The 24,885-nt window shown below is 40.0% G+C and overlaps 1 protein-coding gene across 1 annotated transcript in view; it reads right to left on the bottom strand.

The window, feature by feature from the left end:
- LOC143389977 (contactin-3) overlaps positions 1-24,885 on the bottom strand; it is a 319,072-nt gene that overhangs the window by 5,251 nt on the left and 288,936 nt on the right. Inside the window, exons 17-22 of the mRNA XM_077106266.1 lie at positions 24,671-24,829; positions 24,424-24,573; positions 22,695-22,765; positions 20,224-20,458; positions 18,237-18,352; positions 7,128-7,314 (exon numbers count right to left, since the gene is read on the bottom strand). Of these exons, the coding sequence (XP_076962381.1) occupies positions 7,128-7,314; positions 18,237-18,352; positions 20,224-20,458; positions 22,695-22,765; positions 24,424-24,573; positions 24,671-24,829 (918 nt within the window). The remainder of the gene's footprint in view (positions 1-7,127; positions 7,315-18,236; positions 18,353-20,223; positions 20,459-22,694; positions 22,766-24,423; positions 24,574-24,670; positions 24,830-24,885) is intronic.

The raw sequence follows: 24,885 nt of genomic DNA, 5'->3' as shown, positions 1-24,885 counted from the left end.
GTTTGATAGTATTTAAAGTAAATTAAACTAATATTTCACTTAGAATTTTACAATCACATGAATAATCATCTGCCTTATTATGACAGGGAAGAATGACACTGTGTGGGAGATTCTGGGCCAGATGAACTTTCTTCCATTTTCAAGGTTCCATTGTTGCTAGTAACAAATGCACAGTAAATGTCCATAATGTGTGAGAAATTCCAGAATATTCTTTTTAAAAATTCCCTGCATTGTCACGGTGCCTATTTGAACAACTCAGAGTTAATAAACAAAGATGCATACTCATCACTCATGTTCATTTACAACAATGAAAAGGTTAACACAATCATTTTCACAATCTATCAGCACATGAATGGATAAACAAAAGGGGGCTATATGCATATGCCTTTAAAAGGAATGAAGATCTAGGCATGGTGGCCCATGCCCGTAATCCCAGTGGTTTTAGAGGCTGAGAAAGGAGGACAGAAGATTCAAAGTCAATCTCAGCAACTCAACAAGGCTATAAGCAACCTATTGAGAACCAGTCTCAAAAAACAAACAAACAAACAAAAAGTAGGAAGGGTTGGGGATGTTGCTCAGTGGTTAAATGCCCCAGGGTTCAATCCCTGGTACCAAAAAACAAAAATAAAACAAAAGGAATGACATCATGACATGTGCTATTACATGGATGGACCTGGAAGACATTATGCTAGATGAGATAAGCCAATCATACAAAGAAATACTGTGTGATTCTGTTTATATGTGATAACATGGAATAGTAAAATTCAGAGATGGAAAGTAGGATGGCAGTTGCCTGGAGCTGGGGAGGGGAATGGGACCTGGTCTCATGGATGGAGAGCTTCAGTTCTGTGCAGTGGAGAAGGTCTTGACCATCTCACACAGCTGCATCAGTGCCCTTAACCCTATTTTAACCCTATTGCAAATGAGGATTAAAAAATGGCCAAGATGGTAAATTCCAACTTATGAATATAATTCAGTACAATTAAAAATTTTAACACAATCCTAAGATAGTTAACTAGGAAGGGGTGTTATGTGGATTCAAAACAGCTCTGTTTAATTCTGGACCCTGATGACCTTATACTTTTCTACCTGGCATTAGGTGGGGCTGTGAGGCTCCTGCTGCCCTCTCTGGGGAGAGGACGCACCACCCTGTTCCTTGGCATCATGGGGACTTCAGGCTTCATTACTGGATATGCTTTCACCAGTGAAATAAGAGCAAATAAGAAACAGGTGGTTTCAATGAGGGAGTTTTAAGAAAAAATGGAAGGGCGTGGCTGGCCTTTCTTCTTTCTGTTTTTTTTTTTTTTTTTGGTGCTGGGAACTGAACTGGCCTTTCTTCTTTCTGCCATGAGACCAGCACATCAGTGAGAGTGGCTGTTCCTAAAGTCTGGGCCATGGAGTAAAGATGGAACAGATCAGGTCTGAATCTCACTCATGATCAACATTTGGTGACTAGTAGGAAAGAGACACTCTTTTAGTTGTAAGCCATTGAGGAGTGGGGACCTGTGGAACTGCACTGAACTGGCCCTATGTGACTGATACGGCCAGTAGGCTATAGAGCTTTGAAGGCGCACTGTGAACTTCAAAGGCACAGAGCAGGTGTGAAGTGGGAATGGGCAGGGGATCTCGACAGCGCATCTCTCCTAGGACTTCTCATTTTACTGTTCTGTGCAGAAACACAACCCAGAATAGGCTGACTCAATTTCAAATGTTTTGGGGCCTAACTTGATGTGTGGTCTGCATTTTGAATATTTTTGGAAATGATTTATCAACAATCATATCCTATAGATTTTTTCCTCTGTCAGTTCAATTTCTATTATTGCAGTATGCTAAGACAGAAAACGTGGCAACAAATGAATTTATTTTGTATAAAGGCAGCATCTCCTAAGATTTGTAGAATAACACTGAGTGGCAGGCTATAAGATTATGTGGATACTTTTAAATGTTACATAACAAAATAGTTTTATCTTGGAGGGTTTTTCTTAGGCCCTCTGGGTTGACTGTCACTCCTCAATATCAGCCCTATCAATTTACTTATTCTGTAAACTCAGCATGCAAAAAGTGGCCACTATGATATTTCTAAGACCGAATAAAGTGAGGAATATAAGACATTCCTACAATAGGAAAATGACTAAATAATTTGTGGGGTGTTATCACAAAAGAATAAGATATAGTACTATGATACAGAGGTAACTAAATACACAGCATAACCTTCAAGAGATGTTTTATGTAAGAGAAATAATCCATGGAACACAAGTCTGGGAGGAAAAGACAAATTATTTTAATGATCTTATTTCTGCACGACAGGATAGTATTGTGGGTGATTTTATTTTCTCTCCCTCCCCCCCGCAAATTTTCTATAGTAAATATGTTTTCCTCCATATAATAAAAAATAGAGGTTGTTCATCTGAAGAACATTGTTGTGTGGAGTTTTCAGGGATAATGTCTCCATACTGGTGACTGTACCTGGCATTTCCTTTAAAAATATGGGATTTCAAGAACATATGCTTGCAGAGATTAATTATACAAAACTCAGTATGTTTCTCAGCTCCTTCTCTTGGACACCTGATGGTAATAAGATGACTTTCATGAAAGGGAATGCTGTCAGCAGTAGCTGAAAAATACACTCGGCACGGACTTCCCTTGAGATGATCATCAACATTAGTAAGCAAGCTGCCCAAAAATGTGGCACTGGGCAGAAATCAAGTAATCAAAAGCTACTTTCTGTCCAACAGGGAGAAAGATTCATTTCAGAATCACTTAAAGTATTATAAATGGACTTAAATCTTTGGATCACAGGAAATGGACACCATGTTTTGAAACAGAAACATCTACTTTATGACTCATCCAAAACTCAGAAACTAAGATGCCCACTCTCCCCAGAGTGTTCGGATGATAGAAAACAGTCCTTAACATTCTGGTAGGAATACTGCTACCCTGAAGAGGGAACTAAACTAAACCGATTCCACCAGGAAGAGAAACAGACCTGGAGAGAGTCACTGTTGAACAGATACTCATTGGGCAGCAGCTCTGATTACTTGGGAGAACTCAGGAGTTAAATAATGATCAAACCTGACAATGTCTATGCCTCAAAGAGATGAGACTCCAGCAAGGAGTGGGGGCAGCAATCAGATGACCACATGCAAGATGTGGTATGCACGTGGGTGGCTCTAAGTGGTGCCCCAGAACATAGCAGGATAAGGGGATATCAGGAGACGCAGGGCTGCTGATTAAATATGGACTCAGGGGGAACTGAGGACATACTGCAGGGAGGGCCTAAGAGAGGTAGGAGTGTCTCCTGGCCATCTGGACAGCAAAGGTCAAGGCCCCACAGGAAAAGTGAAATGGCAAGTCGGCTCAGGAGAAAATGAGCAGGAACAGGAAGTGGGGATAGATTGTAGAAGACCTTTTTGGGTATTTTAAGGATTTATATAAAGAGTGGCAATCTTTGTAATGTTTTGAATAACCAATAAAAAAAATAAATGAGTGGATGGAAAGGGACTGGAGAGGTCTGAGCAACAGTGTGACACCTTTAGGATCACTCTGACCCAGGGCAGAACATCTCAACAGTAAAGGCCAATACCCTGATCCATGGGAGAGATGGGGTAGTGTGTTCTAGGGTGAATGCAGTAAGTGGTAGATTCTCAGCAAATTTAAAGTCAGATACTGCATCCATTGTAGGGTATGAGAGAAAGAGCGTTAATGACGACTGGGATCCGCTGGCCCAAGGGACTGAAATAATGGGGGTTGCTTTTGCTGAAATCGTAGAAGATACAGGTTTGTAATGGCTGGGAGTGCAATCGAGAGCTCAATTTAAGAAATGTTTAATTTGAGTTCTTATTAGATAATTCTTGAGGATGTTGAGGGCCTGGATCCATCCACATTGACAACCACAGTTACCTCTTGAATTTTCGGTTATGCAAAGCAAAATATTGGTCCTACAGATTCTTTCTTGTGAATTCTGGATGTAAAACTCTGACAAAATCTCCTTTTAGAAAGTAACGACATTTCTCCATTTTGAAGCCATCTGCCACTATTCCTCATCAGCCTCACTGACGATGATGTTGTCAAGAGCTCACTCTCTGGGTTGCATGTGACAGAAACACAACTTAGATTACTTCAAGAGGCTAATCAATGTTAACTTAAAAATGCTTTTAAAAAGCCCAAGTATTTGGATATCAAAAAAATTAAGTGTTTAATGGAAGCTACAGTACTATCCTTGAGAATCCTTGTGTTATTTTACGTTAATCAGAAATATCACCTATGCTCTGTGCTGATATAAGCCTTGCATATAGAATTCCAGGATTCTGAGTAGGTGATAGTCGCACCTTGGAAGCAAGGTGGTAAAAGGCTGCAGTGTGTGTTCCGAATTTGCAATGTGCCGACAAGAAGAAGCTCATCCGATTAATGGTAGTACTTCCAGGTTGACCTAGGTTTTGAGGATTCATCCACTCAGCCAGCCTTTCCACAGATAATGAGTGCTAGGTTTGGACTGGTGAGTGAGTTTGGAAGGACTCTTTCCCTTCAAGGGTGACATATCGAAGGGGGAGAAAGAGAGCACGTAAAAAAAAAAATGCCATCTTAGTTCTTTATGCACCAGGGATACAGATCATTTTCTTCCTAGTAATATTCACAAGCGCATTACTATAATTCTTAAACAGGATTCAGAGCTGGACCCTGTCAAAGGTTAGGATGATTAGTAGGAATAGTTTTAAAAGAGTCAGTTTTACTTCTACTTTGGCACATGTTTGAACAATTGTTAACATAAAATTTAAAAATTAAATGTACCGTTTAATATGCCCAGGGGTTTTAATGATCTTTTATGGATTTCCCACACATTGTAGCAAACTTTTCCTTAATAACATCTGCAGGTCACCATGTAGAGTGTAGACAAATTGAAGCACCAGGAGGGCATAATTTTGAAGAGATTTTATTCAGTTGTTGAAATTCCTATCAGAGGACTGATCTATCAGCACAGAAACCCTATCTATCTGTGATTACCTTACCCAGCTCCTAAGCACAGAGCAAACTCAAAATAGATACTAGCACCACATGAGTCATGAATATTTTAATCATATGGTTAGAGGAGTGCTTAAGAGCATTTCTGGGTCTGTATGGCTGTCCTGCCACGTTCTCTGCTATTTCTGTAAAGTCATCTAGCCCTATGTGCCACAGCCCTTTCATCTCTAGAGTGAGGATCTTCACCACTTCCAGGCCATGCAGTCACTGTGAGAATTAAGAATCAATACAGGAAAAGTACTTGGAACTGTGACTGGAAATTGCTCACTAAGTATTAGTCATTCATAGTATAATTATCATTATCACTGTTACGGACAAATTTGTACTTTAAATTGGTTATTTATATGCTATATCTAAATTATAAAAGGTTTTTTCCTTCTTCTTGCAATTTTACTTCATTCATTGTATGTTATTGTTACATTCTCACTAACTTATAATCGGCCTCTTCCTTTGTGAACTGTCTTCCCAATTCACTGTTTTTCACCAATTCCATCATGACATTAAACCATCTTGTGCGACCATATTTCCCAATGAGTAATCACATTGATTATCAAGTCTGAAGAAAGAGCTCAACAAAGCTGTCTGCATACATCTTCACAATCAGAATTTCAATATATAAATAATGGTGTATTTATATGTTTTACTAATTCAGAACTGTTACTGGGAAAGACAAACATATTTAGTAAAAAGTTGTAAATACAGAACGTTTTCAGTGTACGTATTTCCAAGCCAATGTTCTCCTTTTTTCTAAGAGCAGCCACATGATATGCATGATATTGGTTAGCCTTCCCTCATGATCAGGCAAGGATAATGTTCAACTGCCATAGGAGCTGCTGCTTGTGAAGGTACTAAAATGTTTTGTTGCTAAACTTTTGCTCTGTGATATTCATTATGCTGGTAAGCTACCAGCCATGCTCTTTCCCCCCTTATACATAATGCAAAGATAAATGTGCAAACTTCCCTGATAAAATTGATGCTTATCAATTAACATCTAAAGCAGTAGGATTATGTTTATATATATTTTAAACTATCAATAACAATGCTGGCCCATTATATCCAACTTCATGTAATTAAAGTTGTTAGACATTTTAGCCAGTAAATGTATGCTTTCAAATAAATTTGGAAATAACATATGAACGCAGGACTGGACTAATGAAATTGGTGACAAAACATAATCACTGCCTCACTCCTTCGTAAAATCAGTTAAGCAGATAAATTTACTAGAGTAAATTTTGAAAATTAAATTAAGGAAATGGTTTTCTGCAAGCAAAAATATTAATGTGCTATAATCCCCTAATTTCTTTGCTCCCCTTTCTTATCACCTGTAGAACGAAAATAAGAAGGAACTGAGCATGGATGGCTTGGCTCATGAATGCTCTCAGTCATTTTTGGCTATAAAAGAATAAACAGCACAACTCAGATGGGTGTGCTGTGATAGAGCAGCAATGAGACACCACGATCAGCTGGGCATCATGAGAACATTTCAACTGAAATTTCCGTGGGACACTCCAAAATGTAAACTGATGATTTCTCATAGGCTACTTAAATCATAACTGCTCATTACTGCAGGTGAGTTTACCTGTGAACACACAGCCAACAGAAACTCAGCTTTGAAGGTGACACAGCTATCTCTGCTTCAGTTTTCAAAGTATCAATATCTACGTGTGCACCAGAATCTCCTGAGCATTACCTGTTAAAGTATATTGCCATCTTTTGAATAATGTGAGAAAGAAAATTAAAGAGCGAAAAAAAATACCACTTCCAAGTCATTGCTATTAAACTTATTTCTGCTTATCAATAACACCCAAGATTTGGGGGAACTAAAATTTAATGGAAATGAACCCATTGAAATGCATCCCATTTAAAAAGAACAGTGCACCACAAGATTTTTCAAAAGGTGCTTATTCATTTTCATATGGAGCCTCCATTTAAATATTTAGGGCTATCATGAAGACTAGACTATGTGGGGCTTGAGTAAGGGTTTGGACCAGGTTTATATCACTCAGTGGGATTAATGACCTGACTAGTCCACTGAAAATGTTGAAGGATGCCATCATTTTTAATACAGACTATTTTCCTGGATATTCAAAAGGTGGGAAAATACATACGGGTTTTCTTGGTGGTCGCGTTAACTGTGGCACTGAAGGGGCCGGTGCCTGCACTGTTGTATGCCCGGACAGCCGCGTAATAGGCAAGGTTGCTCTTCAGTCCCCGGAGCCTGGCTGAGGTCTCGTTTCCGGCCACTCTCACCTTGCTTGAGGACTCCTGCTCTTCCCCACTGACCCAGTACCGCACCTGGTGAGGAAGATGCACCAGATGAGAAGGCTGGACCCAGCACCACCTTCCTCATTCTGTGGTTTTCATTAAAATGAGGACTGCGATTTACTTTCTTCTTTATTTGACAAATATTTCCAGAGGATCTACTGTGTGCCAGGTGCTGCATTAGGCTCTGTGGCACAGCAGTGTACACACAGGAAAGGAACCTTAGGAGGAGAATGAGGACAAACATGTACACAGACAGAGCAGATAAATTCAGAGTGTTGAGCATGATCAGACTACCATATCACAGTGGGAGAAGGAAGGGGAAATCTGCCTGCCTTCTCAACTCTTAACCAACTGAGCCCAAGGTCAAGTCCAGAACACTGGCAGAAAGGCACAAACTCTATGGATAGAGTTTCCTGGAAGAAAGTGAACTGTCAGAGGAAAACATTATTAGATTGACTGTCCTGCAGTGCCAGCCACTGTCAGGTGACTAACAGTGCACACAGAGCTGCACCAGAGGGAGTAAAAGCGGTTAAAAGGACTGATTTTCAATAGGAATGGGCATTAAAATATTTTTCATATATTTCATTATCCTGGGCCACGCAAAGTGATCTTAGACATACCAGGACATATAAAGAACTCAAAATACTTAACACCAACCAACCAACCAATCAATAAATGGGCTAAGGACCTAAATAGACACTTCTCAGAAGAAGATATACATTCAATCAACAAATATAGAAAAAAATGTTCAACATGTCTTGTAATTAGAGAAATGCAAATCAAAACTACTCTAAGATTTCATCTTACTCCAGTCAGAATGGCAACTATTAAGAATACAGAAAACAATAGTGTTGGCAAGGATGTGGGGAAAAGGCACACTCATACATTGCTGGTGGGACTGCAAGTTGGTTGCAAGCCATCTGGAAAGCAGTATGGAGATTCCTTAGAAAATGTGGAATGAAACCACCATTTGACCCAGCTATCCCACTCCTTGGTTTATACCCAAAGGACTTAAAAACAGCATACTTTAGGGACACAGCCATATCAATGTTTATAGCAGCACAATTCACAATAGCTAAATTGTGGAACCAAACCAGATTCCCTTCAATATATGAATGAATAAAGAAACTGTGGTATATATACCCAATGGAATATTACACAACATTAACAGAGAATAAAATTGTGGCATTTGCAGGTAACTGGATGGAGTTGGAGAATATCATGCTAAGTGAGGTAAGCCAATCCCCAAAACCTAAGGCTAAATGTTCTAATAAGTGGATTCTGTCCATAACAGGGAGGGGGAGGCATGGGAAAAATGGAGGAACTTTGGTCCTGCAAAGGGGAGAGAGGGTAGGGATGGTGCATGGGGGCAGGAAAGATGGTGGAATGAGATGGACATCATTACCCTAGGTACATGTACGACTGCACATATGATGTGATGCTACATGGTGTACAACCAGAGAAATGAAAAGTTGTGCTGCAATTGTGGACAATGAATCAAAATGCCTTTTGCTGTCATTTATACCTGATTAAAATAAATTAATTAATTAAGAGAAAGATATACAAACATATGGTGAAAAAATATGAATATAAGAGAATATTTGCTGAAGGGAGGAAAAAGGTAGAGAATAAAATAAAAATACATTCTTAAGTACTTACAATTCACACTATAAAGTATTTTACTATAAAGTTTTGTGTGCTTTCTTTTTTTGAACATACAGATTGTCTATAAGTAAACAAAGTAAAAACAAAAATTTATGCAAATAAATGATTTAGGAAAGTTTACATATTCTTTGTGTAGATAAGACCTGGTATTACCATCTGCTGATCTAAAGCAGGGGCCACATAGTTAACACAACAGCAGATCTACTAGGTTCTCACAAGGGCATAAGCATATTTCTTACTTTTATAAATATAGACAATCTCTGTTCGCTCGTTCTCTCTCTCTCTCTCTCTCTCTCTCTCTCTCTCTCTCTCTCTCCTTCTTCTTCTTCTTCTTCTTCTTTTTTTTTTTTTTTGGTGTTGGGAATTGAACTCAGGGACACTAAACCAGTGAGCCACATCCCAAGCCCTATTTTGTATTTTATTTAGAGACCGGGTCTCACTAAGTTGCCACGTGCCTTGTGGTCCCTAAGTCTGGCTCTGAACTGGCGATCCTCCTGCCTCAGCCTCCCGAGCTGCTGGGACTACAGGTGTGCCCACCACGCCCAGCTCTACTCTCTTCATTGCAGTATATGGCCACCTTGTTCTGGCCTTTATGTTTTACTGTTGAAGGCAAAATATAAAAATAGGAAATAATTATTATAACTTATACAACTAAAAGGCAATTTGAACTCAATGAAACTGGCAATAATTGCTTCTGAGTGCACAGAATGTTGGAAACGGTAAAGGCTTGTGACCACAAGAAACAAAAACAAAAACTTAAAGACTAAGAACATAGCTCAGGGGCCAAAAAGGAAAAAAAGAAGAAAGAAAAAGGAAAGGAAAGAAGGCTTAAGGGACTGGGAAGCTGGACATAGGACAGAGCAGATTTTTAATAATGGAGCTATCAGCTTTGCCTGATTGGAGGAGGATAGACTTTCTATTTAATTAATTAATTAATTAATTAATTTTTTTAAAAAAGCAGAGTTCTAATTTTCATGTAAAATGTCCTAAATTTAGGGTTGACTCAAAACCAATACTGTGTTGATCAAACAAAATGTGTTTATGGGCCACAGCTGATTACAAGTGTCAATCCTCTGTACAAAACACACTACAACTTATTCTCTCTTAAAAAACCACTGGGTGAGTGTTAAGGCCCTAAATGATAAGTGAAAGCAAATTATATATTGTGCTAGATCAAAATCTCCCTATGTATGTGCACATGGAAGGATAAGCACCCTTATATTTACACAAAATGCTGATCTATGGATGCCTTTATGTGAATTTCTCTCAGAGAAGGGTTATTAGTTTTAATAAGAATCTCAAAGGGAGGATGTGAGCCCAAACAAGTAGCATTGAAGAGGATACATGGTTTCTTTTCTAATGCCATAGCCAAATAGCCTGTTAATGGATACTAAAAGCTTTTATATATGGTAGACTCACCAAGAGAAACCACTGTGTGTTGTTAGGTCTAGATGAGCCGTAAATGATATGAAGATTTCCCTGCTCCTAAGAGCATTGTCTAGTTATTAACTAAGAATGATACAGATCAATAATTATAATAAAATGTACCAGACACAAAACCTGAAGCTTGGGATACAGCATAGACAGGGATAGCATATAAATATGACTGTAAGACGGCAGCAGGGAGGATTCAGGTGGTAAAATCAGGACCGCCCAAGCTTCCCTCCCCTGTCAGGTTCCAGTGTCAGGGTTGTTCCTTTTCTGATATATCAAACTGGTTGAACACAAGTTGCCTAAGAAAATGTTCTTAGGAGGCTGATTTAAAGAAGACATAAAAATAATTTATAATTGGTAATGTGGAATCTCTTTTTGTAAATCCGTTTATAGAAAGTACTTGAAAGTTCTTGATAGCGGCATGTTTTAAAGTACTTTAACCAATCTCCACGCATCAGAAGGAGAGCTTTATTTTTAGATCTTAGTTGCTGAGAGGTATTAGAAACATTTAGACACAGAGAAAAATTGTGACAAAGTTGAACATGATACTAGTTAGTGAAGACTGATTATATAATCTTTTTAAACAGCTTTCCTTAAAGAGCTGAATAAATATTCATGTAACTAAAACATAAGGAAACAGAGACGTGCCACTAATATTGCCAATTTTCTGAAAGAATTCCATTATGTTCCAAGAAATTTTGTTCAAAAATGCTTCTATAGGGCTAGATCATTTTTTTTAATAAGGTGGAATAGTTAAGAAAGAAATAAGAAAGACAAATATCCCATTTTCCTCTCAGTTGTGTTCTGGATTTAAATAATAAAAGTATTCCAACTGAGAGAAGAGAATATTTCTATGCTAATTTGGATTTTTATGGGCACAATCACAATACAGGGATGGGAAAGGAAAGATGTCTATGTTGGAGGAACAAACTTTGAAAATGTAATTGTGCAGAAAAGGGTGAATATAAAGTTGACAGAATATGAAGGTGGCATCTACAAAGGATGATCAGAGAGACGCACATTACCAAGACACACCCTGTTAATAAAACACAAGACACACCCTGTTAATAAAAAAGCCAGTGTAGATACGACTAGAGGCAGGGCAGCTAAATACACTGATGAGTAATGGATTATAAAATAACTATACCTAAAATGTCCAAGTCTGTTTGACAAGAGATTGAATCTATTATGCAAGAATAGGAGATAAAGAAAAAAGATCAGCCCAATTTGAAAAACAATAAGTAGGACTTGTAGACCTGATAAAATGCAATGATTAAAAAATTAAGGAAATCAGTAATAAGAGTAAAGCTATAGACTAATAGTGGAAGGGTGAATTAATGAGCCCAGGACATAGCCTGAACAAAGAAATGAAAATTACCAAAGCAAAGCTGTGGCATTGAGAACAGAATGCAAAGTTCCAAACAGAGTTCCCAAAGGAGAGATAAAGGAAAAGGCAACGCTCAGAGGAAAAAATGGCTGAGATCTTTCCAGAGCTGAAGATATGAGCATTTTCATGGTGCAAACTCTGAATTTAGTGAGGGAACAATAAAAGGCACAGGAGAGGTTGGTTAAGACTGCCTTAGGTTCTCAACCATGCTTCATCCCTAAGAATCTAAGGGATCCAGTCTGCTCCTCTGAGCCATTCCTGAGCCCCTGAGTTGGGGTTTACAGGTGAGGCTGGGGCCTGGGAGGGAAGGACCTCATTTCCTGACAGAGTAGACAGCAATAACGCAGGTCGTGATGGGCAGGGGCCTCTAGGTTCTGGTCATTACTGCTGACAGCGGACCTGTACACACAGCTGTCCCCCTGATCCATGGGTTTTCCCTCTGTGGTCTCAGCTGCCCTCTTTCAAAAACAGGCAAGAAGGGTAACAACATACACAAAGATACTTTGAGAGACTACTTTCATAAAATCTTTATTATAGTATATTGTTATAATTGTTCTATTTTATTATTAATTATTGCCATTAATCTCTTTATTGTGCCAAATTTACAAGTTGAACTTTACTGTTTGTGGTTTCAGGCAACCACTGGGGTTCCTGGACCATGTCTCCTATGGATGAATGGTGGCTAGGGATAGAACCCTCCATATTGTGGAATTACTAAATGACTTAAACGGCTTCACTCTTAACAGTTTAAAAATGTTTCCTTCCTCTGACCATGGAGATCTACCAAACTCAGTATTCAAGTTCTCAAATTTTCTGCATCTATAAACACTGGTAATTCAATTTTCTGATGAGATAATATGGTATTTTTTTTTCCTTCAGAAAAATAAAACCAGTTCACAAGTCAATATATTTTTATCTGGATAAATAAACAGAAACAAACTTGAAGAATGTCAAAACTAAAAATATAATTTCAGTTTCTGTGAGTAATTTAGTTATTCCCAAAACTAATGTTCCTGCTCCAAGTACTCCTTAATATCACTGCATCAGATCTTTCATTTAATTTAAACATAAAATGAAATATAGCTTATAAAACTAATGTATTTAAAAGTAGAACCTTTTTTTTAGGCTTGAAGGAAACAGGTGTTAAGTTGGAAAAACTCTTTTAATAGACTAAAATAATTTTATGTGTATTTACAGATTTCTAGAGAGATGAACACTTTAACTTAGCTATTAGATTGGGCACATTTAAATCAGCAGAAGCCAGAGGGGGAAATGCATTTGAATGTCTTTTAGGGAGATAAGTCCAGGTCTGTCCTCCTCTGCTCTCAGCCTGGGGAGAGGTATTGTGTACGTCCTTGCCCTCTGACTTCTCTTTGGGTTTAATCAGCAGGACTCAGGAGAAACTGGGATGTTTACTCCCCACCATTTATAGTGCTGTGCCAGGGTTTAGTAGGGACCTTCTAACAAAGAACACAGCAGCACATGGGCAGTGAGGGTCATTCCCAGAATCCCCCACACAGAGTGAAGCCTGCTACACACTGGACCCTCTCCTCTCTGCTTGTCTCCATGGTATTGGAAACCACTCCTGCTGTATCACCGAGCCTCTGTCCCTCCCAAAGTCTGCCTTTTATTCACCTAAACACATTTTACTTTTTTGATATTGATGTAAGAATATCTCAACTGTCTGTACCCAATTTTCCTATGTACATTCAACTCATGCCACAGTGAATTGAATTCGCTGCAAGACAGCAGGAGATGAGACCCCGGGCACATAGCTTTTCTTCAAGTGGAATTTTCATATCCTCAAAAGAAAAAAGAAAAGGTACTCAAATATTTAACATCTTTTTCTATTCTGATTAAAATATCAGGCCCTGTGCACATTCCATACAGTTGTGGGAACAGGAGGCTGGAGGAAGGCATCTAGAAAGTTTGGTTTGGCATTCTGATATATTACATTTCTTAAGTTCCTCTGCCACACATAAAAAATAATCCTATGCAGTTCCCCCCAAATATGCAACTCTTATTATTTTGCAAATGTTGACTTGTTTCATTTGCTTATTAAATTTGTTCTTCCCAAGGTTTATTCTTTCTTAATGTTTACTTTTATTAACATGTAGTAATGGTACATATTTAGGGAGTGCAGCGTAATACTCTAATGCCTGCGTGTACCTCACATAGATCAATCAGAGTAATTATCTTTTCCATCTTTAAAGCCATGGTATATTCCAGGCAGGAACTCTAGCGCTCTCTCCTCTTGGTGCCCACTCTCCATGAACTTAATGGCTCTGGATCCTCTTTTAGTGGGTCTGCCTCTCTTATTCCTATCCAGAAGGGCACCAGGAAAGATCTGAGCCTGAGTTTAAAGGCACAGCAGATGAAATAAATTGGAGTCTAGGGAAATGAGCTCAACTACTGGTTGGTCAAATCAGAAAGAAAATTAGTCTAGATGCTAATGATGATGTGTGCTCAGCATGTTGCGAGGCACACGATCAACTCACGCCAAGATGAGAGAAAGGTAGGAGATATTAACGATTTTAAAGCCAAACTGGGGAAACTGCAACCCACAAAGTTAGCCACAGGACTGATAATTAAATACTCTGCTAAGTCATTTATTTTTCTAGGTTAATTTTTAAATCATTACTGAAACGAACAAAAGACATATTTTTAACTTGATGGAATTACATAAATTATTTGAGATTTTTTTCTAATTAGTACATCTTTCTCTTAGCTTGTCTTTCTCTTCATATATTCTACCAAGCACTTGGGGAAGAAATTTTTAATCCTTGTTTTTCCTTTCAATACAGTATACATGTTACATTTGAATATTTTGTCTGCTACTCTCTATACAAATAGATAAGATATGATGCATTTTTTTAAAAAGCATTTATTTTTTAGTTGTAGTTGGACATAATAACTTTATTTCACTTATATATTTTTATGTGATGCTGAGGGTCGAACCCAGGGTCTCCCATGTGCGAGGCGAGCGCTCTACTGCTGAGCCACAATCCCAGCCCCAAGATGCAATGCATTTTAACCCATAATTGATACCAAGAAAAGTTCCATTTCCTTCTCATCTTTTGCCTCTGACCCTAGTGGCAACAGGCATGAGAGTCACTCGGGGAGTGTATTTTCCTTGTGAAAAGTAGAAAGTATTCTTCTACTCTTTGCTGCTTTTCAGTTTTCTTTTTCTTTCAATGAAATCTCACCCTGAAGCCCAATATATAAACAGAAAAAAAGCAGAAGCTGCAAGTCTCTCAGGGTGGTTTTAACAATGGCTGCTTTATCTCTTGCAATTCTCAAATGATGCTATGAGTTATGGACGACTGTTACTCTATTCTAACTGAGCCTTGGAGAGCTTTAATAACTTGCTTAAGAACATGCAGCAGTGAGATAGCAAAGCCCAAACTGCATTTTTTCCATCGACACATAGTTTGTGCATGTCACCCATGTGCCCGATATTACTCTGTGAACTTGGGAGATATCATTAAACAAACACACAGAGTTCCTGTCCCTTGTGGAGCTTATACAGTAACCTACTAGTTTTGAATGCAGAACTGTCTAATTCCAAAATGGTAGAGCCTTAACTAGAAAATATGAGTTTCCACTAGCATTCTTTGATGTCCTTCAGTCAAATACTCTTTCCTGACATGGCTAAGAGATACCATTCCATTTTCATATAGAATATTTTTACCTGGATGAGTCCTTGTCAGTTTAAATTGATATGGAAAAAAAATTAGCATCTCCTTGCCCTCATGCTCTCCATTAACTACCATCAACTTTCAAGACCCCTACAATGCTTATAAGCCCACAGTTCTCTTCTATGTAACCTCTCCTTCATTTGTCTCCAGTATTTCACAAGGTACAACCAGATTGGGGATATGATTCTGCCATTATGGCTCATACAGGGCAATTATCCATAGTGGGACTGTGTCTCAGTCCAACTCCTTCACTGAGGAGAGTCACATGTGTTCATTTCTTTAAATTCCCTTTTCTCTTTCACATGAGAGATCACATTGGACCCTTGACTTTCTAGGTCTGGCTGATTTCACTTCGCACGATATTCTCCAGTTCCATCCATCTACCAGAAAATGCTATAATTTCATTCTTCTTTAAGGCCGAGTACTCCATTGAATATGTATTCCACATTTTCCTTATTCATTCATTTGCTGATGGACACCTGGGCTGCTGCCATTCTTGTCTGTTATGAATCAAACTGCTATAAACATTAATGTGGCTGTATCACTACCGTATACTGATTTTAGTTCTTTTGGATAAATACCAAGGAGTGGGATATCTGGGTCACATGATGGATCTATTCCTAGTTTATTGAGAAATCTCCATACTGCTTTCCAAATTGGTTAGTAGTAATTTGCAGTGCTACTGATGATATATGAGTGTACCTTTTCCCCACATCCTTGCCAGCATTTATTATTTGTATTCTTGATGATTGCCACTCTAACTGGAGTGAGATGAAATCTCAATGTAGTTTTGATTTTCATTTCTCTGCTTCTTAAGATGTTGAACATTCTTAATATTTTTCATATTTTCATATTGTTAGCCATTTGCATTTCTTCTGAGAAATGTCTGTTTAGTCAATTTTCCCACTTATTGATTGGGTCATTCCTTTTTTTTCTGGTGTTAAGTTTATTGAGTTATTTATATATTCTTGTTATTAATCCCATGTTAGAGAAGTAGCTGGCAAAGACTTTCTCCCACCTCTCCATGTTTTTAGTTACTTCCTTTGCCATACAGAAGTCTATGTCTCATCCTGCACAAAATTCCACTCAAAGTGGAATAAAGACTTAGGAATAAGACCAGGAACATTGCAACTTCTAGAAGAAAACACACAGTCAACACTCTACAATATGTGTACAGGCATTCATTTTGTTAATAAGATTCCCAAAGCTCAAGAAACAAAGCCAAGAACCAACAACTGGGAGCTCAATTTCAATTACAAATTCAGGTATTGCCCCTGAATGGCCTGTATGCAGAGCCTCACTGCTCCAGTGCTGTCTCTGTTTCATTTGATAATATTTATTCAGGCCAATGCTATATGGTTATAGGGAACAGAAACTCTCTTGAAGCTGCTCAGATAGAAAGGGGGTTCACTGTCAAGAAGGACAAAGCACTATGGAAAAGGATGCAAGAAGTCCACTTGAGAATTGGGCAGTTGTCAAAGAGCTCTTCTATTTTACTCTTGTAAGGTTGTAGGGACCTTGTTTCTCTCCTTGTGAGGGTGAAGTGGGGAGATATCTGCTCTATCTCATCTTTGCAGACATACTTTTTCCTACATGCCAATGGCCTAAGAAGTGTGAACTTGGCTACAAATATGACATATGACCACATGACCCTCATTAACTATAACCTCTGTATTCCTTACTTAAATATCTCACACAAGAATCTGACTGGGTCAGCTCACTGTGCAGACCAGTGGACTTTGGTCACATGGTCACTGGGATACAACCACTGGAGACTGTATTGGGGAGTGGAGGGGTACGTGGCTGTGTCATGCTAATATGGCTATGTTAGTCTGCCACTGAATCAGCAATTACACATGAGGGCAGTTTCCTAAGAAGCCAGCAGTGGGTGGTGGGGATGAAGTCACAACCATGACCTCTATAACAGCATTGCTAGATAAATCTTAAAATGTGTTTATCTCACCACTTCCTAATTCCACTGTTCCCTATGAAATATGGGGTACAGTTCACGTAGTTCCTCTTACATTCAAAGTCATCTGTGACCTGCTCTCCTATGCCTCGGTGGGCATCATCTTCAGTGTAACCTTGGTTTTGTACACAGCCTCTACTCCTTTACTCCTCCAAAATGCTGTGCTCAATCTGGAATGTTCTCAGTACCTCTACATTCATTTCCTTTCCCTCCAAAGTCCTGGTTAAACCTTCCTACCATCTGGAAGTCTGTAAAGCTGGGTCATCCTTCTTCCTCAAACACTTCTTGCTCAGGTGAACTATTCCTACTTCATTATATTAGGTCTTATGATGCCCTCTCTTTTGGATATTTCATCTTATTTCACCATACATCAAGGTCTCTGGAAACACAAATTATACTATGGGCAGCTGAATTCTCTAGAATTCAGGAGAGAATCTCACAACCAAGGACATAAGACCATAGCTGGAGGAAGGTGACTTTCTACTGACATAGCCATCCAATGATAGGACCACAGCCTTTCAATCTCACCCTCAGTTTTCAGTCAATCCATCATAAGATCTGGCTGACAGTGCCCATGACTGCCTTTCATATTCACTGTTTTGTTCGTTTTCCACCCCAACTAAGGTGGTACTCATGCCCCTGGCAGGGTTAAATTAGGTATGTACTAATAATTAGGCACAATGTGTGGGTAAGAAAAGAGCAACCCAGAACAGAATTCATATAAGTTGTCATTGTTCAGAAGAAGTTTTAGTGAAAGAAGCAAAGTAGCGTGGTAACATACAAACACAAGTTAGTTTACCTCATAGCCAAGCAAATGTCCATTGCTCAACTTCCAAGGAATGGTGTTCCACAAAACTTCAATTTCTGAAGAAGACAGGCTATGGGCAGAGACTTCAGTTGGGGCCATTGTAGGCTCTGTTTAGGAATAGAAATTGAAAACCAATGATCATTTCTGCAGTTGAATAAAACAATCCTTTGACATCCTTATTTTTGAGAAAGCATTTTAACATAAGTGAAACTTTTTATAAAAATATTTGAAAACAAGCACCATGTCTTGAAAACACAGACACTGATCTATTGCTGAGGACGAGGTGGCCACAGTGCCACAGGGGTTTTCCTTGCTCAGCGCCCACAGCAACCTGTGCCTTCCTCTCTTGCACCTCTTTCTCAGTATTTCCTTCTTCCCTCTGTTCTCTCTACCCCTTTTTCCCCTCTCTTTCACCCCACACCAGCTGCTTGGGAACTCCTATACTACTTTCTTATTTGGGTCAAACAAAGTCAAAGTCAAGTTCAAGTAAAGTTCATTTACTCAGCAAGCACTGAGTGCCTAATTCCACACAAGGGGCGGTGTGAATTTGGATACTGACTCTTTTGAAGGAGTAGGTAGACATGCCCATGTGATCTCCAGTAAGAACACCCCCTTATAATGAACATTCTTGGGGATTCATGGGAATCTCATAAGGCTCAATGATAAAGTCTTCCTCTGATTCACTGAAATGTCTGAGTGTATTTCCAACAAGCCCCTCATTTTTTTCTTAGGCAACTAAATATCTTTCTTATGTGTGAACAGACAGCCCTTTGACCAACTCCTCAGAGTGATAAGGATGATTCAGGAGAAGGGAGGTGAGGGGCACAGGAATAGGTCAAAGGCTGAGTCTGTTCCCTACTCCCCACAGCCAGTTCTCAGGCCCTAGATGCTGAGGGCAGACAGTGTCTGAAGTCCTCCTGCTGGCTAATTTCCATCACTTCCCAGACTCACAACCTGCCCTTGTAATTCCTGGAAGCTCTTGGAAATGGGGTCTGGTTATGAATGCAAGACTCTTTCTTTTGCAAAGATGCCTATAATACCTGTTTTTATCCTTTTCAGAACTCAATGGGAAATGAGAAGACAAGAATAAGGGTGGCCGTCCTCCGTCCTCAGAAATATGGAGTCTATTTTTAGGAATGATAACTGTGGACCTTTTTTTTTTTCAATTTACTGCCAGTTCTGAGGTTAGGAGAGACACTGGGATATACTGCATGAGCTCAGAATGCTTAAGGCCAATGGCCCTGGGTTAAAATCCTGGCTCTTACTACAGGAGTTTTGGCAGATTTATTCATCTCTTTCATCAAGCTTTCATTTTCTAATTTGTAGATGGGAGACTTTTCATTTGAAAATTCTAATTAGGTAACTCCTGGCAGATGGCAACCATGCAATACAGGTTGGCCCCTAACATCTTTGTTAGGTGGAACCACATGAGGTGGCCAATATTCAGTTGCTGTCATCTATAAAATAGTGATTTGCTATCATTTTCTAGAGTGATCTTGAGATGTCTCAGAATGTGGAGCAGATTTAAAAGGAGAGAATGACTCAATGATTTTCTAGTGAAGTGTGTGTGTACACAGCAGAATGATGCAATGAGGCCAGAGTGACAGGTACTCATATCCCTCAAAGGTTCACATTGTACATCTCTTGGATGGCATCTTGGCCCTCGCTTTCTGTCTTGCTAGTGACCCTTTCTCAGTTGCAGAAACCACAACAGAACTTTGGACTAGGGTAGCTTCCAGGGACTATTTTATTCTTCAACCAAGAAGAACAGGGTTGCAACCAATTGTTAGATTCTCTGTCTCTCGAGTCTTACACTTCAAGTCAGTTATGGTTGATCTTTATGACCTGCCCTGGGGACATAACCACAAGTTTGATTACTGTTGACTTGAGGAAAAAAAATACCCCTAAAGCCACAGAGAATTTTCTAGTCAGGTTTGAGCACAACTAGCTTATCGATATACAAACTTGTTTCCCGCACCTTCTTCTGCAGAGAACACTGTTGTCACTGGGCTAAATGGGCCTTCACCTCTGTTATTATAGACACCCACTTTGACTTCATAGGGTGAAAATGGCATGATGCTTTCGTTCCTGAAGACATATCTTGGGGTGTCAGGGGATGTCACCACTGTCTGGATCCAGTTGGTAACCCCAAGAGGGCGGAAAGCAACCACATACCCAAAACCTTCACCATTCTGCAGCTCTTCAGGGACTGGCTGTAAAGAAAAGGCACATTCTGTCACCCTTAAAGACAAGGGCATAGCAAAGTGATGAGTCCTCATCCTTAGTGTTTCCTATGAATTATCAAATAATAACCTTCACCGTGTCAAGTTGGAGATTTTGAAAAGAAGAGGAACAACAGGGGCACATTTAATTCAGCTGATTTTTAAGAGACATATAATACTCTTACCAGGCACCGAGGTACTGAGCTAGACTTCTCAGTGATTATTTGACATATGAGTGTCTTTAAGTCCACGTCTGGGTTTCTAATAACCCATACTCTGAATCTAACATACTAGATATTTTAAGTCAAATAAAAATTATCAAATCCCTAGTGTTGGTTTTATGGAAAGAAATCATACCTTGATACAGTGATTAAGTGCAAAGGAGCAAAAAAAAAAAAAAAAGAAAAAGAAAAAGAAAAAAGAAAAGAAAAGCAAAAGAAAGTAAATACGGCTTACTGAACTCAAGGATGCATGGACTCATGCCAAAAATTCTATTGGCATTTATCACAATCTCATGATGCTTTATTTGTTTGTTAACATATTCAATTAATATAAACAAATTTAGTGCTAGCCCCCTCATTTCATACATGTTAATTACATTTTCCCCCTAACTTGACAAAAGCAAAGGATAAAAGATGGTCAGGAAAGAAATATAGACTCAAGCACCTGTGGGGATGTGTGACATCATCAGCAGGACATTCCAGGAATGCAAGGAGAGCAGTGAGGGAACCTCAAGAGTCAGCAGCCAGGAGTTGACTCTCACCCTCTGTTTAGCAGCCAGGTGTCCATGTGCAAATTACTATCTTTGTGTCTCAGTGTTTTAATATATAAATGTTCCAAGAATGAAATAAGAAAACTTTTGCAAAATGACAGGAACAGTGATTAGCACTGAAATATTTGCTACCGGTGCTACCAGCAGTGGCAACAGCGGTACCATTATCAGCAGCAATAGCAACGCCAGCATCAGAGCCCACATCATAAGCACCACTGATAGTACCACCAGTACTACCAACACAGGCACCACAATTCCCAGCACCAGTGTCACCAGCACTGGAGACATGAGAACCAGTAGCACCTGTTCCATCAATAGTACCAACACCAAAACAATGACCTACACCACCAGTACCAACACCGCCAGCAGCGGCACCTGTGCCACCAGCTGTATCACCAGCACCATGAAAATGAGCACACACACCATCAGCACCATCAGCACCAACACCAGAATAACTACATCTGCACACCAGTGCCACCATGAATACCTGTGTTCCCAGCACCACTACTAGCACCTGTGCCACAAAACCCACCACCAAAAGAACCAGTACCAATTGCACCACTACTACAACCACTACCACCACCAGCCCCCACATCACCAGTCCATCCCCAGCACCACTGTCACCAACCCTACAACTCTCAGCAGCATTAGCAGCACCGCCTCCATAAGCACCAACAAAAGCGCCAGGCCCACCAGCAGCAGCAGCAGGGTAGGAGCAGCAGCCAAAGCTATCTCATTCATAGCAGGACCACCAGCATCAGCATCACCATAGCACCAGCACCAGAAGCAACACCACCTGTGCCACCTCCAGCACGGGTGTTATTGGTAGATCCAGTACCAGCACTAGAACCAGTACTAGAACCACCAGCACCCCCAGCAACTGCAGACTCAATGTGCAGTACCCAGTTCATTCCCCCAGCAACATCTCCATTAGCATCACCAGCACCACCGCTATGACCGCCACCAGCCCTAGTGCCATCAGTACTATTACAAGAGCACTGTGAGCACCAGCACCACCAGGACCATTCCTCCAGCACTACTAGTGCCACCAGCTCAAGGACCAGCACTACCATGGCAACAACATCACGTTCAGTACCACCAATAGCGCTGACACCATTACTAGTATCAGCAGCACCAGAATCTGCACCACCGGTATCAGTACACTGTTCGAATCAGGAACATCACTATAAGCACCATCACCAGCATCACCAGCATCACCAGCATCGCCAACATCGCCAGCACCATCACCAACATTACTACTAGGACTAGCACCAGTACCATTACCACCAGAACCACCAGTGCTACCAGCACTAGCGTCAACTATAGCATCCTTAGAAGGAGCACCATCAGTACCAGCCCTGCAGCATCACTACCAGCATGGACACCACCCAGGAGGCCATAAGGATCATGAAAATAGGAGCACTCTCATGAGGGAAGTGCTGCCTGGACACTTACATCCCAGGTGATCACCAGTTCAGACCGGCTTCCGCCTCCTCCACTGACTTCAGAGGGAGGCACTTCTGGAACTGCGTGGGTCAGAGAGAAAGAGATGAAACCCTCTTTGCATGTAGCAATATTTATCCAAAAGAAGACTCATTGTTGCTTTTAAAATACATGAAGGAGCTTCATCATTGACACATTACACACACACACACACACACACATTCACAGATGCCTTAGGTAATGACGTAATGTACACACACGCGCGCGCGCGCGTGCGCGTGTGTATATATCCCATATGTACACATTCACAGATGCCTTAGGTAACAACCTAATGTACACACACACACACACACACACACACACACACACATGCGTGTATATATCCCATATGTATACATTCACAGATGCCTTAGGTAACGATGTAATGTATATTGCATGAAATTATAAAATATTTTGGGTGAGACATCAGATGATTTTATTTTACCTGAAATTATAAAACATTTAAAACCTCTCAAGAGGTAATAAAAATGAAACTTATTTGAAAGGGACATTGTGACTGGTGTGAAGGCTAATAAAATATGGAAAATGGATTCACCAGGGACGCTGGGAAACCACTCCAGCATGAACCCTGAACTGTGGCTATTCCAAGCAGAGACATGAGTTTCAGAACAACAGTGGCTTTATGGAGGAAGGATACAGACTGGGACCCTCCCATCCTGGTAGGAGGTATTTATAAACCTCAGGCAGGCATCAACTTTCACACTTCTGCTGAGAACTTTCCTTTAGTGAACTCAATGACACAGCTAGCATATAAATTCTTTGAAGGTGGGTCTTTGTCATGCCCATAGCTGTATCTGCAAAGTCTGCAAAGTGCTGAGCACACAGTAGACACTCCTGAATACGTGCCGTGTGAACAAATGAGCAGGCTGTAGGCAGGCACGGGCCCCCATGTCTCCTAGTACCTGCCACATGTACCACGTGCACTGTGCCAATCAAACGGCATCACTAAAATGTTGAGACATATCCTTGGACTTTATCTTGACTTAGTTAGCTCCTAAAGTGACATGCTTGCTGTTTCAAATATTCTATTAGTTAATATTAATTAATATGCAGATTATGAAAAGGAAAGTTTACGTCCCCTCAGCTGTCTCAATAATGTGATGCTGGGTATGCATTCCACTTCTAAGTCTTAAAATTAGGATAATTTTAGGATCATAAAGCCATTTAGATTAATAGTTACCTTACATGGAAATTAATAACAATAATTCTTACTTAATTGAACAGTTGAGAAGCCAAAATATAATACCCATTAATTGTTTGAGCTCGTGTGTGTTCACTGAGCTCGGTGACAGAATGAGATTTCCTAGCAGCAAAAATTCCAAATGCCATTGTTTTGCCAATTTGTCAATGTTTGTTTTAAATGAAAACAGCTCTTCCCTACTAACAGGGTAACGATGTCAGATAGTAATTATAACCTTAAATGACAAAAATGTATTCACTCAACATGCACTAATGATGGTCTAGGAGGGATTGAACTCCTGGAAATGTCATACAACATCAGAGTCACTTACATGGGTTGACTAAAGCCATATGGCAGATTTCATTAGAAAAGTCAGATAATTGTGATACTGCATTATGGATATGGAGTCCCCACTGAGCCTGGAGACCAGGGCCAAGGGAACTGGAGAAGCACACCCAGGGACATCTCTTCACCCATTACTCAGAAAACAGAAACACTAACCTGCCTCTTCAGTTCTTACTTTTTCTGAGGGTAAACTGGGTTCTCCACCTCCGATTTTGTTACTGGCTACAACCCGAAATTCGTATTCCACCCAGGGGTTTAACTCCACTACGGTAGCTGTGTGTGTTTTCCCATCGATGACCTCAGGCACTACAAAGGAACAGTTCAGAGTTGTCAGAGTCTGTGGTGCCCAGCAAGGCCTTGAAATCCTTTCCTAAGCAGGGACAGTGGCTGCCTCTCCCCTTACCTGTTGTGACAGTTTGCCAGCCCACAGAGAAAGGTGTCCTTGCTTGGATAGCGTAGGAGATAACCGGACTGTGGTTGTCTGTGCCTTCTTTCCAAGACAGCTGGGCTGTGGTGTCTGTGATTTCTTCTACCTTCACATATCCTGGTGGTCCAGGTGAACCTAAAGAAGGTGAGTATGCATACCACTGTCACCCACTTCCACCAAAGTGAAGAGTA

The sequence above is a fragment of the Callospermophilus lateralis genome, chromosome 20, assembly GCF_048772815.1.
Source record: "Callospermophilus lateralis isolate mCalLat2 chromosome 20, mCalLat2.hap1, whole genome shotgun sequence".
Lineage (NCBI taxonomy): Eukaryota > Metazoa > Chordata > Mammalia > Rodentia > Sciuridae > Callospermophilus > Callospermophilus lateralis.
The sequence above is the reverse complement of the archived record's forward strand: the minus strand, read 5'-3'. Positions and strand labels throughout refer to the sequence as shown.